At 34.9% G+C, this 14,506-nt stretch overlaps 1 protein-coding gene across 1 annotated transcript in view; it reads left to right on the forward strand.

Moving 5' to 3' along the window:
* The window catches only part of LOC150090042 (muscle calcium channel subunit alpha-1-like), a 1,145,904-nt gene that overhangs the window by 783,542 nt on the left and 347,856 nt on the right, over positions 1-14,506 (forward strand). Inside the window, exons 26-27 of the mRNA XM_090389719.1 lie at positions 2,792-2,844; positions 11,038-11,184. Of these exons, the coding sequence (XP_090245845.1) occupies positions 2,792-2,844; positions 11,038-11,184 (200 nt within the window). The remainder of the gene's footprint in view (positions 1-2,791; positions 2,845-11,037; positions 11,185-14,506) is intronic.

The raw sequence follows: 14,506 nt of genomic DNA on the forward strand, positions 1-14,506 counted from the left end.
ATACATATATGAAACATTTTTCTCTCTGTAGCGTATTAAATATTACTTACTTTTATATTGCTTTTTTGATATTTTTTTGTTTAAACCAGAATTTGTTACATTACATTTGATTTTTTGATTTTATTTACTTAATTTGAAAAACATTAACATTTTTATAAATAAATCGTAATACATTATTTTATTTCGTATTTATTAAATTATTGTTATTGTATTGTTAAAATATAAATTTGTAACTTTCTTTAAATATAATTATAATTTTAAATACTATTTGCAGATACCTTTAATAATGTCTTATAAACATCCCAATACTGTACATAGAAAAGGATATTCTAAAAACTCTTTGTTATGAGGATATTAATAAGTTTACAGATGTCAAAATTAGAAAACAAAAATTTTAAATTTCTTAAAATAATTTAATATTGATTTTTTATTTTCATTTTATATTTTTTTGTAATCTCAAAATAATAATATAAATTAACACAACTTCAAAAATTGTGATTTTTTTTTTGAACAAATATCACCCTCATTCTTGTTTATATAAGAAGGGTCTCAACTTTCATTTGTATGCCTAGGGCCCGAAAAGCTCTCGACGCGGCCCTGCCCATACATTACTAGACAGGGCGGAGGATAGGGGCTGCTGATCCCTATCCCTGCTTTTCTGCCCGATGATTTGTAACAGATCATCGGGCAGAAAAGCAGGGGATTTGTTTTGTAACAAATCAAATCATAATTACCAGATGATTTGTAACAATAATTAACACCATGTGCAACGACTGATTACCGGACGATTTCATGAGCATTAACACTGAAAATTGCAGATGCTCATCAACAGAAATGCTAAAAGGACAGAAATCACTCACCTCATCAATCGAATTATATTTTCTAACCGATCCAACATTTTCGCACTAATATTTTGCAGGAATAAATCACCCAGAAGAGACACCTGCACTTAACCAAGGCAAAGCAAAAAGTAAATCACAAGCAATCAAATAATTACTGATTACACTACAAGCTACTAGACGATTTCACATGGAAACTTGGCCAATCACCTGATCAATTTAATTATATTTTCTAAATGACCTAACGTTTTTGAACTAATATTTCGCAGGAACAAATCACCCAATACAACAGACACCCACACTTAACCAAGGGAAACCAAAAAGAAAATGACAAGCAATTGAATACGCAAATAGGGGAATTTTTTTTTTTTAAAATAGACCCCCACACCCCCGTTACATGTATTATTCAGCCTTTTCCAAAACCAAACAACTTTTCTTTTTTGTTTTTAATTACGCATCCAAAAAATCAAATAATTGGCTAATCAAATATTAACACTACGTGACATTTCGAACAGCCAGAGAAGTTCATAATCTGGCATGGGTGGCACGCAGTGTGTGTGTCACCCACTCCAGATGTTTTCATATGTTCAGGAGATCACGTGAGACTGGGCGGAGTCAGTACCCGTCAATCACGGCTGTATCGCTAGCAGTCTGGAAGGGACATCCAATACTGAATCTTGACTCCAGTTTGTTTGGTTGCAAAATTTGGATCATTGCATTGTCTATGCAGTAAAAAAATGTTTTTATGGCTATTAAAAATACTCCTGCAAGCTTCTTATATAGAGAAAAATATACCCTTTTTTGCATGGATTCTTAGACAAATTCCAACCTTTGATCTGTGTGCTGGACTGTATTTTTAATATATTCAGAGTTTAAAATGTTGATTTTTTTTTTTTTTTTTTTTTTTTTGTAAAATGTGCCGGATTTTACAGAGTCTGTATATATATCTGGTCAAATCCAACATCCTCACTATATTAGTATAATTTTTGTTAATCTGTTGATAATGAATACAATATAAACTGTATTTAGTAGTCATGTGGACTTGAAAACCACGGCCAATTTGTGCGTGCGTGCTACTGCACTCTCATACTCGAGTATTTGGTTATGACTGGCCTCATTTCCACACTAATGAAAGGAAATGCTCCCTGTAAATCACAAAAGACAAAGGTTATCACACTGCATACTGACTGAGCAATACAGAATTTCTTAGGTGGCAGAGATAGTGCAGTTTCCAGGTCATGTATCATGGGAGTGTGCTAGTGAATTCACACCAGAAAACTTAAGCCATAATTATGAGAGCTTCCTTGAACTCAGGGGAGATACCCATGGACTGGAAATGTGCAAATGTGACCACAATCCACAAGGAGGATCAAAGGGAGACATAAGTTTTCTGGTGTGAATTGACTAGCACACTGGTCAAAAAGGTTGTTTTTGATCAGTTACAATAGGTTTTTTTTTTTTTTTTTTTTCTGGTTGGAAAAAAAAAAAAAAAACCTATTGTACCTATTGTTAGTAGAGTGATTCTATTATACAGTGATATATACCTGTTGAATGATGGTTTTTGTAAAATTTCAGGATTGTCTGAATAATACATCTAAGTTATTTTACAAGTTCTTTGAACTACTGCTGTGTTTATTTGTAATTTGATGCCACCTGGCAATTTGTTCAATTCTTGTTACCAGTTTTTCACAGAGTAGACTGGTTCTGCAGCTTTATAAATTTATGAGCAGCTGTCCTTCTAATCAATGGGTGTGAAACTTCTCTGCACAGAATAAAAGATTTATATTCAATTATAAAGGCATTTTTATGTAGAATCTTTTTATTGTATCAGAAGATTTCTTTTAATTTCTCTACTATCTGAAACATATATGATTACTATAGTAAAGTTTGTAAATTGTTTGATTATACTCTTAAAAATGTAAATTAACCTATTTTTAATCTCTTTTTTTTAGGGTAAATTCTTTAAGTGTAATGATAGATCTAAAATGTATGAGCATGATTGCAAGTAAGTTATGTTTCAAGAATATAAATATTCTAATCTATTTTATTTTAATTATAATAATTTCTGAGGTAATTATTTACAGTTTATAAAATTTTATTAAGGTGACTTTTTTTTTCATTAAATCATCTACAAATATGGCTTAATTTCTTATTATAATACCTTTAATAATATAGCTAAAATCATATTCTGTTTTTAATCATGTGAAAGAAATTCCTATTAATAATTGCTCTCAGAACTACATTTCTTCTTGACTTAAAGGACTTGACCTTGCTTCATGAAAATTAAACTTGTGCATTACCCTGAGAATCATATCATCCACAGAGAAAAGCTGTTTAACAGTTGATCATCATTGGTTTGTAATTGCAGGATGCAAGTTGTTTTAGAAACTAATCATTTGAGCCTAAAGCTCAGAGAGAAAGAGAGTAATAGCTTGTCATTATAGATAGCATTTGTATGATCATTAACTATTTCACAAGTATATAGATTTATATTCTTCTGTTCCCCTCTTTCTTTTGTTTGAAAGTTCATAACCACCCCTTGATTTCTTCATTATGTTTGAATTTATTCTATTATTTTGTTTGCATTAATTAATCATTTGATTTTAATTTTGTTATTTATATTAAATCTGTTTATTATGACTGAGTTCAGTGTTACTTTGCACACTTGCATTTAGTTTAGATGCTGACTGGCTAGATTGATTTAAATTTGAATTTTGTCTGTTAATGTTGCTTATCTAACCTTAGAGGCTGGTAGCCACAACAGCACACTTTAATTTTGAGTTATGTTCATTGTTTGCTATCTAGTCCAGATCATATAGATTCATCCACTGGCATTTTGCTAGACAGCAGACTGAAATACAATTTTTTTTTAATAATAGGCTTGGATAATCCCCAAAAATTTAACAAAGGGCTTTTGTGACCCCCCCCCCCCCGAGCTTACCCCTTGAATGCAAAGTCCTTAGCAGAACCATATTCCAGCACGATGGAGTGCTGCCTCACTTTTGTTGAAGCAGTAATCTGCAGTAATGCTGATTACTTCAACAGTAATAAATTGAGCAGTAATCTTATTGGACAGGGTTTTGATTTAACGGCCTCTATACAACTCCATTTTTAATGCCTGTGACTCTGATTGTCAATCTTATGTGGATATACAGAAGATTCACTTTCCCCTTTTTCATTTTAAACAAATAACCTGCTTTTCTTTTACATATAGATTTTAGAATAATTGCCTTCACTTTCCTTTTTAATGGATTTTATCATAGTAATCTTTTTGTATTGCTTTGTAAGAAAGAAAATTATTATTTCAAACTAATGGAAACATTTTATTAAAGCTATAAGAATGTACGTTATAGAAAAGTTGTAAAAGGAAGAAACACTAATAAATTACTTGAATCACTTTTAAGTAAAATTTTATAAATATTTGGGTTACAGAATTTGAGTAGTGCATTCATGTATTCCTTACCAACACAAAAACCCTTCCTAGCTAATTTGACAATGTTTACAGGTGCCCCAGTGGAATCTTGTCATCAGATCTAACAGTAAGGTTGTTAAAGAAAGTTTATGCCACCATTATAATGGGGCCGACCGGGCTAGCCGAGTGGGTAAAGTACCTGCCCGGCAACCCAAAGGTCGTGGGTTCGATTCCCGCCTCGGGCTTGGATCAAAGTACTGCAAAAAAAAAAACCTTGGGAGGTGCAATATGGCCACAGAAGCCGATGCGCCAACAACTACCAAATCAAAAAAAAAAAAAAAAAAAAAACCATTATAATGGGAACATCACTTATCTCCTTACTTAGCAATATAAAACTGAACAGTATTAAATTCATTGAACCTTGATATAACATGGGTGTCAAGCGACAACTTTAATACTCACATTATAAGCAAAGTGCATTTTTATAGCAGAAAAAAATTTACCATTTTTTTTCCCAGTTCCTTTAACATAAATGCACTTTACTTTATAAATAAATATTTTATTTATTAATATTTTAGGAGTATAAATACTAAAAGACAAAGTATTAAAGGTTATATCATTCCCTTTACATTCTACTAATACACAATGTTGTTATGGATTTACATTTTATGCATCCATTCTGAAATAGTCATGTAATTTAGTTTGCTGGAACTGATGACAGCATTTTTTCAGTACATAATTCTTAATAGTGGTCAGATGCAATAAATGAAAATATTCGCTATCACTCTGACATTCAAACCATGCTATCACCTGATTAATGTTTTCAAGCACTTTGTTAATTTCTGGTGCTTTTTCCTTACATGAGTCATCCACATTATCTTTTGAGTCACTCCCTGTGTCATTGACCTTCTGTTTGTCGATTATCTTCTGACTGTTCACAGAGGCTGCAATTTCTTCCTTGCTTGGGTAATGCACAGCTGGAATTTCTGTATCCACCTCAATCCAAGCAGCTAAGTAATTTGCTCCAAGTATGCTACAAGTAGCCTTTTCTTCTTGTTCTGAAAGTGCTGCTAATTCAAGTTTATTATTAGTGATCTTGTCTTTTCCAATACATTTTTTCCAGAAGTTTTCAGTTGCTGTTGAGCTTACTTTCTCTAATTCTAATCCAGTGTTATATGCAACATCTTTTGGTTCAGAAATTCTAGAACTTGAATTTCTAAGTTCACAACACCAGCAAGTAGCTCACCACGATAGTAGCCTTTGAATAATGCCCTGATCCATGCACTGAATTACTGCACTTGTGTGTATTCCTTGGCAGAAATGTGACTCTGATCTTGCCATTTTTCGATTTCAGGACATCAGCCCAAGGATAAGCCGGGCAATGATCCAATAGTAACAGACCCTTTTATTCACGTTTTTTGGAATGCAAATGGAATCTCACTGATGGTACAACCCACTTTTAAACCAGGAAGCAAAAATATCACTCGTCATCCAACAGTTGCAGCTATTTTTATAATTAAAGGTAGAGATTCATGTTAATGTGCTTCAAAACACTGGGGATCTTCTCTTCAGCTTTTACTGATGAACAATGGCTTTAGCTTGTGATAGATTTCTGTTTGTGCAGAGTAACACAGTTTTTAAGCCTGCTTTATTGGGTGCCATTTTTAAATATCTAGTGACTTGTTGGGAAGAAGTTTATAGTACAGTGCTGTTTTGTCACAGTTGTACAACTGTTCATCTGTGAATTCACCATCTATAACAACATTACATAGAAATTTGGGAAATGCTTCTGCTGTCACCAGATGCAGATTTGGCATTAACATTAGTAGAGGCATATGATGCAAGAAATCAAACTTGTGTAGCATCAGCCAAAAGAAAAAAAAAAAAAAAAAAAAAAAACAGCTCCCATTTCACACCTGTGTTCATTCCAAATACCTGTCCAGCTCAGCCTTAAATTTCTTTATGCTATCAACTTCCAATACAAAAGATGGAAGTTTGTTCCATCAATCAACTACCTGCTGACTAAAGGCAAACTTCCACACATCTATCCTACAACTGTTTTTCTTCAATTTGATTTTATGCCCTCTCAGGTGATTACTCTGAGCAAGAGAAAGAATCCCATCATCATTGAGCATGCTCAAACCATTCAAGGCTATATACACCTCAATCAGATCACCTCGCAGGTCACTGTCTCCAGACACTGTAATTTGCAAAACTTAAGCCTTTATTCGTAAGAGCAACCCTTTGTTCCATTCACTAATCTTGTTGCCCTTCTCTGTACTCGTTCCAGCAGCTCTACGTCCTTCTTGAAATGAGGCCTCCAGACCTGTATACAGTACTCAAGGTGTGGCCTGACCATTGCCTTATACAAGCGAATAATCACCTCCTTATCCCTGCTAGAAAAATTCCTGTATATCATTGACAAGACACCATGAGCTACTCTTGCAGCCTGTCTGCACTGCTCAGAGAACTTCATATCTGCCTGCACAATTATCCTCAGGTCCTTTTCATTCTTTACCACTGTCAATGTAGTACCACAGAGTTGATACATTGCTCTGGGGTTGCTGTTTCCCATATGTAGTACTTTACTTTTGTCAATGTTAAACTTCATTTGCCACCTCTCAACCTTTCCAGATCCTGTTGCAGCAGCATAGCGTCAGTAGTGTCCTTAACAAAAATGCCAACATTTGTATTGTCTGCAAAATTGGACATTAAGCTTGATATACCATCATCAATATTATTTATAAATACAGAAAACAATAATGGACCCAACACTGAACCCTGAGGGACTCCACTAATAACATTAGTCCATGATGAGCAGTGTCCATTGATTACCACTCTCTGTCTTCTCCCCCTCAACCACTCCTTTTGCCTCCAATGCCACACTGCTCCAATTTGTGCAGCAGTATCAGAAACCTTTCTAAGATCCAAGTATATAATATCAAAGTTATTCCCTGCATCCAGCTCTTTTGTGACTGCATCATAGAATCCAATCAAATTGGTCAAGCAAGACTTCCCCTTAACAAAACCATGCTGTATCCGAATTATAACTGAAGTCTTGTCTAGATGATCCTGAAGTGCTTCTTTAACCAGTGCCTCCATTAATTTTCCTGGAACAGAAGTTAAACTCACAGGTCTATAATTACTTGTCAGCCTTTGATCCTCCTTTGTGAATTGGGGTCACATTTGCACATCACCAGTCTATGGGTACCTCCCCTGAGTCCAAGGAAGCTCTCATAATTATGGCTAAGGGTTTGCTTACTTCCTTTGCTGCCTCCTTTAATATAACTGGATAGATCCCATCCACCCCAGGTGCCTTTTTTTGTGTTTATCTTCTACAATTTCTCCTCCACTTTACTCTCGGTTATTACAAGATTATCTAGCTTACTGCCAGGGTTGAATACACCTCTGGCATTCCCCTTGCTGAATAACTCCTCATGTGTGAATGTCGATGCAAAATATTCATTCAGTTTGTTAGCTACCTGAGCAGGATCATCAACAGTTGACCCATCGATATCAAGTGGACCAATATGATTCATCCCCTTCCTTCTAGAGTTTACATAAGTAAAGAACTCTTTGCTGTTTTTCTTTGCATCCCTTGCCAAAGAATTCTCATAATCTGCCTTTGCCTGCCTAACCTCCTTAGTGACTTGGTTACAGACCAGCTTATATCTATCATAGGCTTCTGATAGATATAAGAAATATGTCATGTCTTAATTTATATGAATCCCATGTATCTCATTAGTTTACCTGTCATCTATTTAGGCCTAAACCTTGAACAATATTTCTTAGTTGGTATGTCAAGCCTAGTAGCTTCTAAGATAAGTTCTTTGAATGCTTCCCATTTTGAATCTGCTGTTGGTAATGTAACCATGAGCTACCCTTGCAGACAGTCTGCACCGCTCAGAAAACTTCATATCTGCCTGCACAATTACCCCCATGTCCTTTTCATTCTCTACAATTGTCAGTGCAGTACCACAGAATTGATTCGTTACTCTGGGGTTATTGCTTCCCATATATAGTACTTTACATTTGTGAAGAGTTAAACTTCATTTGCCACCTATCAGCCCATCTGCTCAACTTTTCTAGATCTTGTTGCAGGTGCGTACTGTTGTAAGTATCCTTAACAACCCTGCCAACCTTTGTATCACATGCAAATTTGGACATTAAGCCTGATATACCATCATCAATATCATTTATAAATACAGAAAACAACAATGGACCCAACATTGAACCCTAAGGGACTCCACTAATCACATTAGTCCATGAAGAGCAGTGTCCATTGATTACCACTCTGTCTTCTCCCACTCAACCATCCCTTTATCCTCCATAGCAGTTTGCCTCCAATGCCACACTGCTCCAATTTGTGCAGCAATGTTCCATTTGCAATAGTATCAAAAGCCTTTCTAAGATCCAAATATATGATATCAAAGTTATTCCCTGCATCCAGTTCCTTTGTAACCACATCATAGTATCCAATCAAATTGGTTAGACAAGACTTCCCCTTAACAAAACCATGCTGTGTCCGAGCTATAACTGAAGTCTTGTCTAGATGATACTGCATTGCTTTAACCAGTGCCTCCATTAATTTCTCTGGAACAGAAGTTAAACTAACAGGTCTATAATTACTTGTGTCGCCCTTTGATCTTCTTTTGTGAATTGGGGTCACATTTGCACATCTGCAGTCCATGGTACCTCCGCTGAGTCCAAGGAAGCTCTCATTATTTGGCTACGTGTTTGCTTACATCCTTTGCTGCCTCCTTTAGTATAACTGGATAGATCCCATCCACCCTGGTGCCTTTTTTATGTTTATCTTCAACAATTTCTCCTCCACTTTCCTCTCAGTTATTACAAAATCATCTAGCTCACTGCCAGAGTTTAATTCACCTCTGGCATTCTCCTCCCTAAATAACTCCTCATATGTGAATGTAGATGCATGATACTCATTTAGTTTGTTAGCCACCTGAGCAGGATCAACAGTTGAACCATCAATATCCAGTTAACCAATCTGATTCATCCCTTTCCTTTTAGAGTTTACATAGATAAAGACCTCTTTTCTGCTTTTCTTTGCATCCTTTGCCAAAGATTTCTCATAATATGTCTTTGCCTGCCAAATTTCCTTTGTGACTTGGTTACAGACCAGATTATATTTATAATAGGCTTCAATGTCATCCATTAATTTATTATTATTATTATTATTATTATTAGCCATATAGTGCAAGGAAGCCTGAGGCTTATGCTGCGCCAGCCAAAAAAAATTTCCGAGTTGACCTGAGAGAGGGGGGGGGGGGGAAATCACCAAGAAAGAGAAGAATGGTGATATCCAGCTGTTAATTCTTGGAAGCTACTAGGCTTTACATACCAACAAAATTCTTTACAAAATTTTTGGGGACTCCACTAATAACATTAGTACACATAGAGCAGTGTCCATTTATTACCAGTCTCTTCCATCACCTACTCAACCATCCCTTTATTCATTGCAGCAACTTACCCTTAATGCCATACTGCTGAAATTTGTAAAGCAGTGTCTATGTACAACAGTATCAAAAGCTTTCCTGAAATCCAAGTATATGATATCAAAATTATTTTTTGCCTCCACTTCCTTTGTGACCACATCATAGTATCCTGTGAAATTGGTCAGACAAGACTTCCCATTAACAAACCCATGCTGTCTGAACTATTACTGCCTAGAACTTAAACTAACAGGTCTATAATTATGTGTCATCCTTTTATTATAGACCTATTAGTTCTCCCATTTCAAATATACTTGACATTTATATGAAATATTAATAATGTTTTCTCTCCCATTTCAAATAGACTTGGCATTTTAAGAATTGTACATACCTTGCTGAAGCAGATTTTTAGCTAATACAGTGCAACCTCAATATAAAGGGACCTGTCAAAAACTTTTGTGAGATTATATTGTATATCTTATGTAAAGCAGAGTATCAAATGGATTTTTTAGTTAAACATATCCTGTTATATTTAATATAACCAATATTTTAGTTTTAAATATTTTTTAAGTTTTATTTTTTTCCTCATTGAGTATAATATTTCAGTATAATAGTTCAGTATAATATTGAAAGATTAATTAGCTAGAGTAATAAGGATGTTTATGGTCATTATATATGTTTTATTTATGTGATGATGTGTTTTTCATAAATAATGCTATGAAATTCTGTTTTTTGAACAAGCTCCTGAGTTTTGAATTTATTCATACATTTTTCCATGATCATTTAACCCAACAAACAGATAATGAGGTTAGCCACTTAAAATGAAGCCTTGCCCTTTTTAATATTAATGTTACAAGGCTAGGGTTTATATTTATCTTAGCCACAAGTCAGTCCCACCAGGATCATGAGGACTATATCAGAAGTGAATTTTTCTTTGTAATGTTATTAAATGCAATAATGTTATTCACATGATATTTTAAATGGGCAACTTTTGTATCTGAACCATGCTGGGAACATAGCTTTGTACTTTGGTGTTTGTCATGTTTATAATATTTTATGATTAATATGCTAGTGTAAGAAGGAAGTTTATGGTATATATGTTTTGGTTATGTGATGATGTGCTTTGCATTATAACGCTGAAATTCTGCTATTTTAGCTTTTTCTTGTTAGGAGATTAGCAATTGGTGTCTTTAAAAAAAAAAAAGTCCCCCCCCCCTGTGTGTGTGTGTGTGTGTGTGTGTGTGTGTGTGTGTGTGTGTGTGTGTGTGTGTGTTTGCATGCATGCATGCATGCTTACACACACTGATATTAATATTTATCATTTATTTTTCAGAGGAGAATTCATAATTTATCAAGGTGGTGATATTTCAAGACCTGTTGTGGAAAACAGAGATTGGAAAAATTACAAATTTAATTTTGATGATGTGACCCAAGCCATGTTGACATTGTTCACTGTTTCTACATTTGAAGGCTGGCCTGCGTAAGAAATATTTTTATTTTCGCATCTCATATTTGCTAGAATCAAGATTTTAAATCAGTTTTTGTTTTGATTTCACTTTTTACTAGGTGTAGAAGTGTTTAATACTCACTTTTCTTTAATAAATTTTGACTGTTTAATTGCACTATAGAAATAGAAATTTACAAGGAAATTAAATTATGTATATATTAAGTGCAATAGCATCATTAATACACAGACATTTCTGAATAAATTGAATATTTATAAGGCGGTATCATTTTAAGTTATATCTCATATTGTGAATACCTTCACAACGAGTTGCCATGATATTGCACTACTTCGAATAAGTAACACTTCACCTAAGGAGAAGACTAATGTTACTTATTCTCAGATAGGCACCACCACCACCACCCAGACGGCACCGTTTCAGGGCTATTTTGTACATGTGTGGGATAATAACTCGACTTTACACTTGTCCCTATTCGACTTAGAAAAGCAAAAAGGTAGAGGGGAAAGTAATAGTAGGAGTGGAAGAAGAAAAGAAACAGTGTAGAAGAATGAAAGGGACAGTAACTCCTTCAACTCACACCACTCAAACTCCTCGAATAGGTAACGCTTCCCCAGTGGAGAAGGACTGTTGTTACCTATTCTTGGAAACTCCGGACATCATCAGGCTCCCCCTGGTGCCATTTCAGGGCTATTTTGTACATGTGTGGGATAATAACTCGACTTTCCACTTGTCCCTATTAGACTTAGAAAAACAAAAAGATAGAGGGAAAGTAATAGTAGGAGTGGAAGAGGAAAAGAAACGGTGTAGAAAAATGAAAGGGACAGTAACTCCTTCAACTCACACCACTCAAAAACTCATAAACTCCTCGAATAGGCAACGTTTCCCCAGTAGAGAAGGCTGTTGTTACCTATTCTTGGAAACTCCGGACATCATCAGGCTCCCCCTGGCAGCACCGTTTCAGGGCTATTTGTGAATTTAATGTGAAAAAAAACCCATTGGACCAAATCTATAAAACCAAACAAATGAATTATAAAATTCAAATCTAAATCATAAAAAATCTAAATTTAGACGATCATTTCACAGCTATTATGAATTAAATGTGAAAAAAAATCCATTGGACCAGATCTATTTAACCAAACAAATTTTGAGTTATAAAATTCAAACCCATATCATGGAACTGGTTTTGATGAGAACCTAAGACATCTAGATTTTTTATCAAGAAAACTGAATTTTGTAATAGACGAAAAAAAAACCCAGGTGCTGCTTTTTTTTTTTTTTTTTTTTTTTTTTTCTCTCTTCTTCCTCTCTAAAATAACTAAAACCAGTACTTTAGATGAACCTCATCTCCAACCAAACTGCACAGAAGAGGTGGCTCTCCCCACCTTTTCAGAAACTTATCAGACCCTAAACGCCATTTTTCCAACTATAAAAACCTTTGCATGGAAGCAGACATTGTTTGTTTCAAGTCCCAAAGATATCCCCTAAAGGTCCCAAACCTTTTCCGTTTTCGAAGCTTCCACACATGATATTTTGCCTCTGTAATTAAAAGTATAGTGAACATTTTTTTCTTGCCCAAGGGATGATCGAATTGCAAGTAAATTATCTCCTCTAGTGTGAACTGTCTTATCCTCAAAAAATCTACAAATTCTTTTCCAAACTTCCTGCGCGAATCAACAGGGCTATTTGGCCCTTCTTCGGTGGGTGGGTAGGTACCCGAGTGATGCTAGTGTACATGTGTCTGTTTTTGCTTTAATAACCCTAATGCAATCTGTTATTCCATAATAAGGATCCCCTCTCATATTGTGGAGTTATGAAGTATAACTCCACAATATGAGAGATGCCTGATGGTATATGATGTATTTAGACTAAGATGCATTTAGGGCCAAAGCTTCAAGCTGCGAGCAGATTTAGACTATACATAAATTAAGTGCAATAGCATCATTAATACACAGCCATTTCTGAATAAACAGAATATTTATAAGGCGGCATCGTTTTAAGTTATATCTCATGTTGTGAATACCTTCACAACAAGTTGCCATGATATTGCACTACTTCGAATAAGTAACACTTCACCTAAGGAGAAAACTAATGTTACTTATTCTCAGATAGGTACCACCACCACCCAGATGGCACCGTTTCAGGGCTATTTGGCCTTTCTTTGGTTGGTGGGTAAGTACCCAAGTGATGCAATGATGGCAAAACAGTTATGGCCCTTCTTTGGTGGGCAATCCGAAGAAGAGTCGGTGTTGCCTTATAAATATTCTGTTTATTCAGAAATGGCTGTGTATTAATGATGCTATTGCACTTAATATATACATAGTCTAAATCTGCTCGCAGCTTGAGGCTTTGACCCTAAATCTTAGTCTTAATGAAATTAAGACTAAGATTGAGAGCCAAATAGTATAAATAGTGCAGATAGTATAAAGCAGATGTGGTATTACCAACTATCCTCACCAAGTGAAATTAAATAGTTTGTAAATAGTTAATAAATAATTAAATAATTTATCTCTTTTCCAGTGAAGAAAGCTGTTATCACTTCCCCTTGATATATGTGGTTTTCGCTTGTACATTTCACTGTAAATGTCTATTTCTGTAGTGTAACTAACTTCTTTTATTTGTGGCATCAGGCAGACTTCACCCTTTCCTCTTTTCTGTTATTTTTCAAATTTGCAAACAGGATACAGTGCTTTCTGTTTTCATTTAAATTTACTATGAATTATGTTTAAGTTACACCATGTTTCTTTGAGGAATACAGTGCCTGCATATGATGACTTCACCAGTACCTCAAATTCATCAGATTTTGTTTACTATACATTAGTGTACTAGTGTACATGTGTCTGTTTTTGCTTTAATAACCCTAATGCAATCTGTTATTCCATAATAAGGATCCCCTTATTGGTCTTATGACCTGGCTGTTTTGCTTTCAGGCTGTTGCATATCCCAATAGAAGCAGTGAAAGACTCACTTTCACCTCTTCCTGCTGCTCTAATAGTCTGTTTATCCCCCTCCCAGATAGCTCATTTTTCTAACCTGCTTAACACTGCCTCAATAGCATCAGCAAATATTTTTCTATCCATTCTATTTAAGTGTATTCTATCCCTGTAAAAACGCTCTCTCTTGTTAACAAGCATAGACCATGCTGTGAAAAATTATACCCCCATGAGCCTTGCATGATCTATTCACGGTCAAATTTATTAACTAGACATTCAATGTGTACTTTCTCTTGTGTCTGATCAGAATTGCTGATACTTTTAAGTTTAATCCTAAGTCATGACTTTTTCTCACCATTGTCCTGTACTTGCTAAGTAAATCCACAGATTTCCTATTTGTAATTAG

The sequence above is a fragment of the Mastigoproctus giganteus genome, chromosome 2 (genome assembly GCF_048544385.1).
Source record: "Mastigoproctus giganteus isolate SK-2022 chromosome 2, ASM4854438v1, whole genome shotgun sequence".
Taxonomy (NCBI): Eukaryota; Metazoa; Arthropoda; class Arachnida; order Uropygi; family Thelyphonidae; genus Mastigoproctus; species Mastigoproctus giganteus.